Genomic DNA, 14,063 nt, shown 5'->3' with positions numbered 1-14,063 from the left:
TCTCCCCCCCCCCCCCGGCAGGTTTCCCAGGCACTCTGAAGAGTTCCCAAAAGGTGGGCCTTTCCAGGGATGCGGACCTGCCATCTTTACTCTACTTCTGTATGTTCCAATTGGGCGTGTTTCTTCTCCCCTCCTCCCCTGAGCCTATGTGGCAATGTAGTGGCAGCGTATCTCTGATCCTGGTGTTACATAAGTATAGGATTGCTCTGTATGTTATGGCCAAATCCAGTACTTTCCAGGCTAGAAAACATTAATTTTCACAGCAAATAAACAGCAGTGTTTATATCCAGTCGTGTACTGGATTTTGTACAGTCATAAATTTTACTGAATTGCAGACTGAGCCTTTTCATAGCCTATCTCTAGTCTTGAAAAAAACAAACAACCCAGCTCCTCTAGAAATACTAGGAATTTAATTATTAGGTTTTAGGATTTACAGTAGAATATAGGATATTTCACACACACACACACACACACACACTGCAAGCTTTGTCATTTGAAAGCAAGACTCAAAGTCCATCATTCTATACCTTAGCTGCCCTTGAATTTGGTAATAGAATGAATGGTAAACGTTCAGCTTTCTTATAGCGCAGAAATGTCTGTCAGAATGTGCCTGATTGTCCTCAAAGCCTTTTGACGAATGTGATTAAAAATAAAATGCAAACTGAGATGTAGCTCAGGGAGATAGGTTCAATTGTTCTCTTTCATGCTCCGCAATGCTGATGTTGCACTTAGCAGCACAAAGATTTTGGTTCAGCAGCATCAGCAAAATGAATCTGGCATATAATACTGAAGTGTAGATTCCTGTTTCTTTTGCTTAGGCTACAGCACAGACACCATGGAGCACACATCATTACTGAACCGCCCTTCAATTACAGCCCGAAAAAGAACTGAAAAACCAAAAAGCATTTCAAACTTTAAGTAAGAAATTATGACATGTTTTCTGTTGCAATTTTACTTAGGAATCCAGCTCTCATATGTTTTATCTTATTCAAAGTACCAAAATAATTTCCCTATCAATATACCAGAAATGTAAAAATTCTTAAACATTTCCTGTAAATTAAACAGTAACCAAATTTCCTGTAAAAATTCTTAAACAGTAACCAAAGCAATAGCGGTAGACTCAAAGCAATAGCGGTAGACTCGTAATCTGGGGAACTGGGTTCGCGTCTCCACTCCTCCACATGCAGCTGCTGGGTGACCTTGGGCTAGTCACACTTCTCTGAAGTCTCTCAGCCCCACTCACCTCACAGAGTGTTTGTTGTGGGGGAGGAAGGGAAAGGAGAATGTGAGCCGCTTTGAGACTCCTTCGGGTAGTGAAAAGCGGGATATCAAATCCAAAATCTTCTTCTTCAATACTAGATTCAGGTAGGTAGCCGTGTTGGTCTGACGCAGTTGAAATAAAAAATTGTCCAGTTCCGATACTTCTGTTTCAGTGTATCAGAAGAGGTATGCATGAACACAAAATCTTATACCAAGAACAAGCCTAGGGCTTGCTGATCAGAAGGTCAGCGGTTTGAACCCCTGTGACGGGGTGAGCTCCTGTTGTTTGGTCCCAGCTCCTGCCCACCTAGCAGTTCAAAAGCACATCAAAGTGCAAGTAGATAAATAGGGACTGCTCCGGCGGAAAGGTAAATGATGTTTCCGTGTGCTGCTCTGGTTCACCAGAAGCGGCTTAGTCATGCTGGCCACATGACCTGGAAACTGTACACCAGCTCCCTCAGCCAATAAAGTGAGATGAGCGCCGCAACCCCAGAGTCGTCCGTGACTGGACCTAACGGTCAGGGGTCCCTTTACCCTTACCTTTAAGGTGCCACTGGACAATTTTTTATTCAAAGCAATACTGTTTTTGTTGTTGTTGTTGTTCAATCGTTCAGTCGTGTCCGACTCTTCGTGACCCCATGGACCAGAGCACGCCAGGCACGCCTATCCTTCACTGCCTCTCGCAGTTTGGCCAAACTCATGTTAGTAGCTTCAAGAACACTGTCCAACCATCTCATCCTCTGTCGTCCCCTTCTCCTTGTGCCCTCCATCTTTCCCAGCATCAGGGTCTTTTCTAGGGATTCTTCTCTTCTCATGAGGTGGCCAAAGTACTGGAGCCTCAACTTCAGGATCTGTCCTTCTAGTGAGTACTCAGGGCTGATTTCTTTGAGAATGGATAGGTTTGATCTTCTTGCAGTCCATGGGACTCTCAAGAGTCTCCTCCAGCACCATAATTCAAAAGCATCAATTCTTCGGCGATCAGCCTTCTTTATGGTCCAGCTCTCACTTCCGTACATTACTACTGGGAAAACCATAGCTTTAACTATACGGACCTTTGTCGGCAAGGTGACGTCTTTGCTTTTTAAGATGCTGTCTAGGTTTGTCATTGCTTTTCTCCCAAGAAGCAGGCGTCTTCTAATTTCGTGACTGCTGTCACCATCTGCAGTGATCATGGAACCCAAGAAAGTGAAATCTCTCACTGCCTCCATTTCTTCCCCTTCTATTTGCCAGGAGGTGATGGGACCAGTGGCCATGATCTTAGTTTTTTTGATGTTGAGCTTCAGACCATATTTTGCGCTCTCCTCTTTCACCCTCATTAAAAGGTTCTTTAATTCTTCCTCACTTTCTGCCATCAAGGTAGTATCATCAGCATATACTGTTTATGGTATTGTAAAAATAAGGCTAAACTTTAAAATTCCTGCAAAAGTATTTTATTTTGAGAGAGAATAGACTAGCATAAGAAACTGCATACTAAAAGTTGTGACATCCAGCTTTGTTAAATCAGCATTTAGTTTTAACACTTTGATATCAGGCAGTGATTGTCATAATGTTCTGACTTAATCACAATTCCATTGTTAGTATGCCAACAAACTGCCTCTGGCTTTACATGCTTTGCCTTAATGTTGTGTTGTGGTTAAGAAACAGCTTCATTTTGTTTATTAATTCACTACTGTACATTAATGTGCTCACATGAAATCCTTTCCCAGATCCATAAACCCTGGAGGTTCTTTCACTAAACTGCTGCTGGACACTTTTAATGCTCAACACCTTTGGTTCCCCTCCCTTCGGTGGCTCTGGGGAAAAACACAATGCCTTACTAGACTGGCAACATGAAAACAAAGCAGGGGAAACAGGTTGGTGTCATCTTGCATGCAATTGTAGTGTTGGTGGACTGAGCTAGCTTGACAGCTGCTGGGAAAATCAAAACACCAGCACCATTAGCCTGAGCTACTGAGAAGCGGACACGGAGCAATGGATTCAAACTACAAGAAAGAAGATTCCACCTGAACATTAGGAAGAACTTCCTGACAGTGAGAGCTGTTGGACAGTGGAATTTGCTGCCAAGGAGTGTGGTGGAGTCTCCTTCTTTGGAGGTCTTTAAGCAGAGGCTTGACAGCCATCTGTCAGGAATGCTTTGATGGTGTTTCCTGCTTGGCAGGGGGTTGGACTGGATGGCCCTTGGGGTCTCTTCCAACCATATGATTCTATGATTCTACTGTAATGTTCCAATCTAAAAAGAGAAACATGTTCCTAAATGTTGCAGATTATCTACTCTTATTTACACACACTACTTACGTGTTGCTTGTGGCTTTAATGTACATGTGGTTAAAAAAATGTAATTGTAAAAAACTAACTGGAATGCTTTCTATCTGGAACATACATACCGGTAGTTGTGGTGTGTGTGTGTATTCCTGTCAGATTCTCAGTGGTATTGAGTATGGCTGTGCAGTTTTCTGCAACTTGAGATGCTGCATAGCAGCAGCATGCCCTTGAAAGGCCTTGGAATACCTCTGCTCTCTGCTGCTTGAGACCTTACTAAGAGGCACAGGTGAGAGATGCTATAGCCTTGGGGGAGGAGAGCACAGCTTCCTGCCAAGTTAGCACAACCTGGCCAGCTCAAGGGAGGCAGACTATCCCATTTATAAATTGCTGCTCCCTTCTGTAGCTTCTGGGTGGACATTCTGTTGGTTCCTCTCAGCTATGCCAAAACGTGTACATGAAGAGGTCATAGAATCATAGAGCTGGAAGAGACCACAAGGGCCATCCAGTCCAACCCCCTGCCAAGCAGGAAGAGCAAGTTCAAGAGAACACAGTGTCACGTAACTTCTACAAAGATGCTTAAGAGTGGGCTGTAAGAAACTTGATTCTTGAAGAAAGAGATCCAGATGGGCAGAATGCCCACACAGAGTATTCTAGAAATTGGCCTAGAGGGTCTCTCACAAGAGCCCTGTGTGGTGAGTTTCCAAGTACAGTCGTACTTTGGATCCCAAACGCCCTGGAACTCAGACATTTTGGCTCCTGAATGCCGCAAACTTGGAAGTGATTGTTCCAGTTTGCGAACGTTCTTTTGGAACCCGAATGTCCGACAGGGCTTCAACAGCTTTGGATTGGCTGCAGGAAGCTATGATTTGGTTTTCCAATGTTTTGAAAGTTGAATGGACATCTGGAATGGATTCCATTTGACTTCCAAGGTACAACTGTACAATGTGGAAAGATGATGCTGCATTCCAAGAATACTCACTCACCAAGATGGACGCAATCCAGAATTTGGGTGAGTGATGCCGCTACAAGATACAGTGTTCAGGAGAAAACACGGGACAGTTCACTATATGTTTTCATTTAGTTGTGCTAAATGATCATACTCAGTCAGCTCACAGAAGCTGTAGTCTAATTTACCAGTGCCTTGCACCTAACAAAGCAAATATTTCCCTTCAAATTTTGGCAGCATTTGACACCCTCTTAACTTTATCAGCACTCACACAGCTACAGAACAAGAACCAATCAACCTATATTTAAAAGGAACTCCTAGCACCTTTGTTTGGCTCAGAGAAATCATTTGCCCTCAGTTAACTTGCTTGGTTGCAGGGGTTTCTAATTAACTGGGTATTTCAATGACTATAAAATGTGTCTACTGAAAAGAAGTTGGCAGTTCTCTGGATAGTCAAGCCCCAAAATGGAAGTATAATTGGCATCCTATAAAAACAATTGAAGTGGATTGAAGTGGGTTGTGTGGTTTATTTAAACCTCTGGTGATCAAAGGTGGTAACAGAGAATGCAGGACACATCGGAATGGAGCAGATCCATCCTGCATTGCGGGGGTAGGGCTAGATGACCCCTGGGGGTCCCTTCCAATTCTGATTCTCAGTCTGACAGTTAAGGAATCGGGATGGGCACCAATGCTCAGCTTCATGTTCTCAACTTATACTGAATTCTGCATGGTCCCTCAGGCTGCTGTGTCCCCACCAAGTGGAGAAGGCTCTGCAAAAACAGAAAAGAAATTACAAGCAGACATTTCAGGTGATAATACAAGTGGTGATATAAGTGTAAATGAAACAAGAATTTTACCAACCATTAAGTATATTTCCCCCCAAAAAAGTTCATTATTTTGAGCCAGGATCGGTCCCTAAAGCCGTTTAGAATTAAACTCTGTGGGCAAGTTTCACATAACCAGTCCTGTCAACAGAGGCCCTGCCAAAGGACTTTTGCAATTGACTGGTGGGGGGAGGGGGGTTGGGAGAATCCCCAGAACAGTGTGTGGGAGGAGAAGGGGGAATTTTACATCTGGCAAACCATAATGCTTGCACACATGGAACAACTGGAAGAGAGTGATGTTGAATTCTACTTTATGACAAGATAAAACCTAAGTAAACAGTTGTAAATATTGGGCAGAGGAAGAAGGGTGGTGGTTTGTAGCACACTTTTCCAGTTACAACTGATTATTACCTAAGCCCTCCTACCATATGAGCCTGCCCAGTCTCTGCCTAACTTCATCAGGAGATGAAGTTTGTATGTCCTGCCTATGCTGGAAGTTTCTTTGGCAGAATAACATGATAGGGCTTTCTCTGTTGCTGTGCTAAGGCTTAGAAAGCCCTGTCTTGGGACAGGGAGCCAAACAATTCTCCCATGACCTTTCATTCCAGGCAGAATACTTAGGGGTGCATTTGCTTATGTTCTTGAGTTTTCCAATTTGCTTGCCTGCTCCGTGTTATTCTTTGACTGAGGTTGTCTATTTTTTGCATTTTATGAATAATCTGCGTTTTTAAAGTGTTTTTATTCTTGCATTTTTTTCCTTTTTGCCTGTAATGGATCTTATCATGCTCATAATGGGGCAGAAAAGTGGGATTAAATGTTTTTCATAAATATTATTTCCCTACACAGCTGACAACCTGGGGTGCTAGCTATTCAAAAGTGGAGCAGCATATACAAGCTTTCACGTTTTAAAACAAGGATTACATTTCAGATTATCTAACCATGAACTGTAAGGGAGATGTAGAGATCTAAACAGAGATTATCTATATTTAGTGGAATTTTTATAAACATATACTTTTAAGGGTCTTTAAAAAAACTATGGGAATAAAAGTCTGTTATAACATAATAGGGGATGTTAAAACAGTACAGTAACTTCATTGACATCACAAGGTTACTGCATGTTGGTTCAAATCATAAAAGAGCATGAAAAAATTCCTGTTAGTTCCCTGAAGCTAGACTGTCCACTATGATTATAAGCCTGCACCTGGTCAATGTGGAGGTTTCAACAGAATTTACTGTAGCATGGACTAATTGGATGCAGACCTGTAGCTTATGGCTGCAACCCAGAACTCAGGTAAGCATATTTAACTTCCATTTAAAGTAACTAGGGTGCTAGCTTCAACTTAATATTTCACTGACAAATACCTATTGAGGAGTATATGTGAAAAATTATCACATTCAAATTCCTAATCCATAAGAATCTTGCAGAAAAGATACACAACAGACAATACAGAGGACAGTGATATAACAGTAGAATGCAAAGTCACAGAAAAATATATCACCAAGTACAAGTGTTCCACAATAAGAAGTACAGACAAGCAGACAATAGAGACATAGTCTTTTTCTTTACAGTCCCTCATGTATTTGATAGAAGTAACATCAACTCGTAAATTAACACCCAGACACTGTTCAGTAAACTCAGAGTTTCTTCCCACCATTTTGCAATTAGATTACCGGTAATAATATTGTCATTTTATGGGACGCGGGTGGCGCTGCGGGTTAAACCACTGTGCTGCTTGGGCTTGCCGATCGAAAGGTTGGCAGTTTGAATCCCCATGGTGGGGTGAGTTCCCGTTGTTCGGTCCCTGCTCCTGCCCACCTAGCAGTTTAAAAGCACGTCAAAGTGCAAGTAGATAAATAGGTACCACTCCAGCGGGAAGGTAAACGGCGTTTCCGTGCGCTGCTCTGGTTCGCCAGAAGCGGCTTCGTCATGCTGGTTACATGACCCAGAAGCTGTACACTGGCTCCCTTGGCCAGTAAAGCGAGATGAGCGCTGCAACCCCAGAGTAGTCCGCGACTGGACCTACTGGTAACCTTTACCTTTACCTATTGTCATTTTGTTGTATCTTTATAGATTTGTCCAGTTTTCTAAGCTATTGGTTGTTTACTACTTAGACTCCATTGTGCAACTAATATATAATGTATATATTCTCACTGAAATGTAACCATTTCAGCCAGAAATAGATGTTGACTATATATCTTGTTTTATCTTAAGCCTCTTTGCAGGAAGAAATGCTGAGTCCTTATTGTGGAGCATTTGTCCCAAGTGATATGTTTTTCTGTGACTTTGGAAAGATACACAAGCAACAGACTGAAATCCAAAATCTGTATTGGTTGACTTCTGTTGCAATATTTTTCATGTCTGTTCCTCCACAGATATTCTCCACTTTAAAAAACTGCTGCATAAGAAAAGGCACTGCATGGTGAACTTTTATCTAGTTAGAAAAGTTACAAAAGCTTAACAGAGGAGATGAAAGATAATTAAAGTTACATACTATGAACTTTAATTTTCATTATGAATATGTTACCTCCTTTGGTAGTGGATCCAAAAGATGGCATTTGTATTTGCAAAGCAACGTAGCTACTAGAATTTGAATCTCCATGATAGCAAACCATCTAAAATGCAAACAGTACAAGTTATCTCTCCAGGATGGGATACATGCATGATGCTAAGTGCAGTGTGTTGGGTGCAGACTCAGGGTTTGTCCACACTTCCACTTGTGCCATGCCTAGAAAGCATGGGTCTCAGCAGGTTTCCACTTGACCTGAGCTTTCTAGGTTTTCCCCTTGCCCTGACCCTTTCCAAGGAAACACTCACTTTTTAGTAATAGATAAGAACAAATGGCAATCTGGGGAAAACTTGAATTGCTGTTTGCTCCGACTGAGCACTAAAGAGTGGTTTTACTGGGGGTAAGCAGTGCGACTTCATTTAAGTCAAGAACAAGTTTTCACACTGATTTCAGCATGACCCAGTGACAATTAATAGTGCAGTCTTATACATGTCTAGTGACAATTAATAGTGCAGTCTTATACATGTCTACTCGGAAGTAAGTCCCACTCACTTCACTGAGACTTATTCACAGGCAAGTGTGTATAGGATTGCAGCTCACCTCAGCGTGTAGCCAATCATTCATTTTTATTTATGCAACATTTAATTTCATTTCCCAACTGATGTTTGTCCCACAATATAAAATACTGAACAGCGGGGAAAATACATCTTGACCTACTATGGATGCATGAAATGAAGTTTGTTGCCTTTTAGGTAAATATAGCAATTCAAATTCAGATTTGACTAGTATAGTTTCATTTTTTATTTCCTTTTTTCAGTCTTGAAATGCTCTAACTATATTTGGCAACATACAATATCTGAAGCAACGAATATCAGCATTTTAGAAGTCTGGGAGTGAATGGAAGGCTCCCAGTTCTTCCTTTATTATAATTCTATATCATTAGTCAGAATGGTATAAAAGATCAAAATTACTCTTTCAAATCTGAAATGAAATCAGACCAGTTATTAAAATAATATACCTGTCTCTCAGAGAATGAAATACATGTGTCTCCAAGATATATTTGAAAAGATAATTTCACTAGCATTGTTCAGGAATTCTGAGAAACCAACAAATCAGTGCAGTTTTTAAATCAGTGGTTAAAAACAGTTATGAAAGGTTCAGTCTGCCATCTTGATTCAAAATGGCCTTCAATTGTAACCAAACATAGATGAAAACTGCCTTGATCTCAGAAAACATCATCTAAAATTCTGTTATGATACTTCATTCTTATTTATACCACCCTTCATCCAAAGATCACAGGGCAGTTTACAACATAAAAACACAAAATTCATAACAATAATTAAAAATTGGGGAGGGGTATTTTTAAAGAGGCATATAGCAAAGAAACAACTTTCCAAAATATACAGTAGATTTAATTTATCTTAAAGCAGATGTTTGCAGCCACTTGTGTGTACATAACCATTTGCACAATGCCCCCATTGGTTGCACAATGTGGGGTGTGTGGGTGGGTGTAGTCTGGGTGGGCTCATTTCATGGGTAAGTTTTGTCAATGGTGGGATAGTTTCAAAACCTGAGTAATACAAATATTAGCCCAGTTTGTATTAGGAGTAGTGTGCTTATCTGAGTGCTTGTTTTGTATTAGAAGGAAGTAACATTCAATAAGTTTCTTAGGCCTGCTCTTGGATATATTCAAATTTCAAACTGAAAAAAATATTGTTGCATCTTTTTTGCAATTTAAGTTTGCAAGCTTTCCCACAATTTTTACAAAGATACTGTTACATCATGGAATGTTTGTTGTATCCTAATTCTTACAGTGAAAGCCATCAACAACAAAATGTTGACACAGTGCACTTTGTGAGAAAATTTGTTCACACCTATACAAATGGATGCAAAAGCTATTGTTTCAGCTAATGTTTAACACTGCATCCTGCAACATCAACAGAATGCATTGTGACCAAATATTGAAATGAGTATACAGTGGTACCTCGGTTTACAAACTTAATCCATTCTGGAACTCCGTTCATAAACCGAATCTGTGCTTAAACTGAGGCGCGCTTTCCCTAAGGAGGCCTCCCGCCGCCGGTGCGCTTCCACCATTCAGATTCCGTTCGTAGACCGAGGTAAATTTCGCAAACCGGGACACCACTTCCGGTTTTGCAGAGTTCATAAACTGAATTGTTCGTAAACAGGACTGTTCTTAAACCGAGGTACCACTGTATGGAGCAACTGAAATTAACTTTACACAGCTCAAGAAGGTGGCAAGGAAATGTAAATTCAGAGAAACTGCAAGACATTCCTACATCCCACATTATCCAGCATTGCCTTTACCATTCAACTTGGGAATACCTCCATCAAGGTATCTGCCGTAATAGCTTGTAGAAGTAGTAAATTTTTCAATCCTTTTTGAAAAAAGAAAATCATCTGTGAAGCTTTGTTGTTAAGAGGGAATGAAGTTATAGGAGTAGAGTCACTCTCTAAAGAGTTTAAGAAATAAACTCCAGCTGTTTTACTGACCTTCCTGGACACTGGTGTGCTCCTCCTCCAAATGCCACAAAACCTTCCAAGGAAACATTTTTCTCTAAATTTGCTTCTTTCCAACGATCCTGTGTGATGAAAATTCCCTTTCTCAAAATCAACTTTGTGGTAAATGAGCTTGATAACAAACATGACCTTCTATTTAGCTAATCATGGAGTAAGAAGCTACTTTTGTGAGTTTATTTTAAACATTCCTAAATTCTAGATCCGGAAGAGAGGTGGTAGGGAAGCTTAAAGTGCAGCCAAGTGCTGCTGCAGATGTTTTCATGCTCAAAAGCTTCTCTTAGAATCCCAAGAATCCTTGTGATAGTAATGTAATCAAGAGCTTGGCTCTCATTTGAACAAAAGGTGTACTTTCAACACCCATGGCTGTGGTTATTTTTTAAATAACTCTCCTTTCCCCAATAGTGCTTTCCTCAGTACAAGCTATTATGGCAGTACAAGCTGTTACAACCTTGTTAGCCATGCCCAAGGAGAAGCATTCAAGTTCCTCTATGGTAGACATGTCCAACCTCAAATAGGCTGCGATCTACCAACAAGTATCCAAAACTGGCAGTTATCTACCACCCTCCGAAGTCATTTAAGTTTATTAAATATGAACAAGTAACTAAACAAGTGAGAAAACTATATTTTTATATTAGTTTGCACAGATCTGAGGAACAAGCTTCTCTCTCTCTCTCTCTCTCTCTCTCTCTCTCTCTCTCTCTCTCCTCTTTCCCTTCTGAGTTGCTTCCTTCCTTGCTCCATGATTCTCCTTCCCTCCCCTGCCTCCCTCCCCCCCCCCCACGGCATCCTCACTCTCTCCCTCCACCTCCGTCTTTCTGCTTCTGGAGCTTTTCGTTTTGAGTGCAATCATGTTATTGCCCCCACCCCTAAGTTATTACCCTGCAGGAACACCCCCCCCACACACACACATCACAGCCCTCCCTCAGGGCACTGCGTCCCCCTCACCCCACTGCTGGCGCTCTACCCCCCCCCCCCCCCCCGCGCAGTGCAGAGCGGGCGTCGGGGAAGGAAGGCAAGCCAGTCCATGGCTGGAGGAGGAGGAGGGGCTCAGGCTTGCATGAGACTGATGGTAGCAGCGGTTGCTGCTGCGTCCCAGGCTGCAGAGAAAGGCTTTTCTTTCTCAGCCTATGATTGAAGAAAATCAGTCAGTGATTCCCAAGTCGATTGTGATCAACGTGTTGGAAATGCCTACTCTATGGAAACTATGTCCACACAGAAAGCCAGTGCCTTGTAGTGATTCATGCTGGACTACGACCTGGAAGACCAGTGTTTAAATTCCCACACAACCATGAAGCTCCCTTGGGCCAGTCATGGTGTGGTGGATGACCCTTGCTCCAACAAACATGGTCAAAATTAAAGGGTCAGGGACTTCCGGCGGCGACGCCATTGCGGGTGGTCGTGGGCTGCTTCGGCTGCGAAGCGCCCAGTCCATCCCGGGGGTTGGAGCCCCGCTACCGCAAAGCGGGGCTCCGGTGGGGTGCGGGAAGAGCGTCCCGCACCCTGGGCTCCCCGGCTGTGCCCGTTGTGGCTCCGAACCCTTCCCTCGCTCCCCCTGTAAAGGGGGAGTGGGGGTGAAGGGACGACGGAGCCGGGCTATAGGGGACATGCCCCAACCGGGATGCAAATGCGGCGACAAATCCCGAGATGAGCGTCTAAGTTCTACCTGTCATTAATGATTTGAAAGAACCCGGTGGTCGTGAGTATTTGACTGACTTTTTTACCTTTGGAACGATCCGGGGGAAAGAGGAAAGGCAGCCTGCCTCCCTCCCTTCGGGAGAAGGAAAGAAAATAACCAGTTTAAGTGACTGCTGCTACAACAATGGATATAATGTGTCTGAAATTTGAAAATTGAGATTGCTGAGATTTCCCCTCGGGGATTAAGTGGGCAGAAAATATCTCCGTTTAAAGTTTTGGTCTTTACGCTCTGGCTTCAGAAAAATGGCGATGGAAAATTTGGACTGATGTGGGAAACAATTGAAACAAAGGGAGGAAGAGACAGGAACTGAAATTTGACACTCACCCCCTCCCCCATCATGCTGGACTTTGTGTTTGAACTTGTTTTGAACTCTGGATTAACGGAGGAAGAAATGCTTACTGTCTTGAGGCTGGAACTGCTTAATCGGAAATTGAAAGTCTTGAGTGGGATAATAAATAAGAAAAATCCATTTTCCACAGAGGAGGCTTTTCAAAAGTTTTACACAATGGAAGAAAACTTTTGCAAAGAGTTAGAAGGGATGCTTGAAGGATGGTCTGAAATGTCTGGGTGACTCCGGGAAAAAGAACCGTTCTTTGGGGGTGGCAGTCCCGGAACGGTAAAATTTATAATATCCAGACCCCGAGGTGGGAGCTCGGGGGCAAGGGACGAGGAATTAAGATATTTACAAGAAGAAGAAGTATGGTACAAAGAAGCGGAGGAGCCCAGAAAAGAGATGATGTGTATCCTGAAGCTCGATGCAAAGTTTGTTGTGAATGCTGCCTGGATCTGTGGACATCTGGGAAAAGAAGATAACTGGAAGATTGGATCCGGCAAAAGACAGAGAAAGACAATGGACAGAGGGGGTGTGGGGTGAAGTACTAAATGTAAAATTTTAATGGCTTGTTATGGTATCTGAAATCGGAGGGTGAAGGTTATTAATTGTAAGTCTATCTTGATTAAATAAGGAGATATTGAGATTTTATGTTAATAGCAGCATGATAAAGGACAGAAGAAATAAGTTTAGATTTTATAAGAATACTTTGTTAAGATTTAAGCTAGAACATGAAGTTTAAGATAATGGTGTTACTTTTATTGGAAGTTAAATTCTTTGTTTTGTTTTTTTAGAGAAAAGCTGTTATGGAAGTAAAATATAGTTTTAAAACCGAAGGTGAAAAGGCAGGGGAAGTCAAATGTCAAGATTCGAAAATGGATTTTTTTTTCCTTAGGTATATAAACAAGAAGACGAATCCTGGCAATATATGTATATGTATCTGCTATGTATTTGTAGGTGTGGGTTAGGGTCTGTGTTGTGCTATGAAAATGCTAATAAATTCTTCATTAAAAAAAAGGGTCAGGAGTTCAGACCAGACCAAATTTCATAAAATCATACACAGACTTTACTAAAACAAAACCCTATGAGAGAGAGAAACTCCAAATAGCTCAAAAGGTAAGAAAACAACAAACACTAACATAATTAACATAGTCAAAACAAAAAAAAAATTCCTTCCAGTAGCACCTTAGACACCAACTAAGTTTGTTCTTGGTATGAGCTTTCGTGTGCATGCCCATCTCCTTGTGCCCTCCATCTTTCCCAACATCAGGGTCTTTTCCAGGGAGTCTTCTCTTCTCATGAGGTGGCCAAAGTACTGGAGCCTCAACTTCAGGATCTGTCCTTCCAGTGAGCACTTTGATCTTTTTGCAGTCCATGGGACTCTCAAGAGTCTCCTCCAGCACCATAATTCAAAAGCATCAATTCTTCAGCGATCAGTCTTCTTTATGGTCTAGCTCTCACTTCCATACATTACTACTGGGAAAACCATAGCTTTAACTATACGGACCTTTGTCAGCAAGGTGATGTCTCTGCTTTTTAAGATGCTGTCTAGGTTTGTCATTTGTATCCTCCCAAGAAGCAGGCGTCTTTTAATTTCATGACTGCTGTCACCATTTGCAGTGATCATGGAGCCCAAGAAAGTGAAATCTCTCACTTCAAGGACACACTGAACCATAAATAACTCCCCAACAAGATG

At 41.9% G+C, this 14,063-nt stretch overlaps 1 protein-coding gene across 4 annotated transcripts in view; it reads right to left on the bottom strand.

Moving 5' to 3' along the window:
• Positions 1–4,400: 4,400 nt before the first annotated feature.
• LOC117044788 (24-hydroxycholesterol 7-alpha-hydroxylase) overlaps positions 4,401–14,063 on the bottom strand; it is a 29,527-nt gene continuing 19,864 nt past the window's right edge. The window contains exons 10-13 of one of the 4 annotated variants that reach the window (XM_033145583.1): positions 10,314–10,402; positions 7,818–7,905; positions 5,125–5,238; positions 4,405–5,061 (exon numbers count right to left, since the gene is read on the bottom strand). In XM_033145583.1, coding sequence (XP_033001474.1) covers positions 5,167–5,238; positions 7,818–7,905; positions 10,314–10,402 — 249 coding nt within the window. In that variant the 3' untranslated portion in view covers positions 4,405–5,061; positions 5,125–5,166. Of the gene's footprint in view, positions 5,239–7,817; positions 7,906–10,313; positions 10,403–14,063 lie in introns of all 4 variants that reach the window. The other 3 variants (XM_033145582.1, XM_033145585.1, XM_033145586.1) reach the window with 3 other exon arrangements.

The sequence above is a fragment of the Lacerta agilis genome, chromosome 3 (genome assembly GCF_009819535.1).
Source record: "Lacerta agilis isolate rLacAgi1 chromosome 3, rLacAgi1.pri, whole genome shotgun sequence".
NCBI classification, from domain to species: Eukaryota; Metazoa; Chordata; class Lepidosauria; order Squamata; family Lacertidae; genus Lacerta; species Lacerta agilis.
This window is presented reverse-complemented; position numbering and strand designations above follow the sequence as displayed.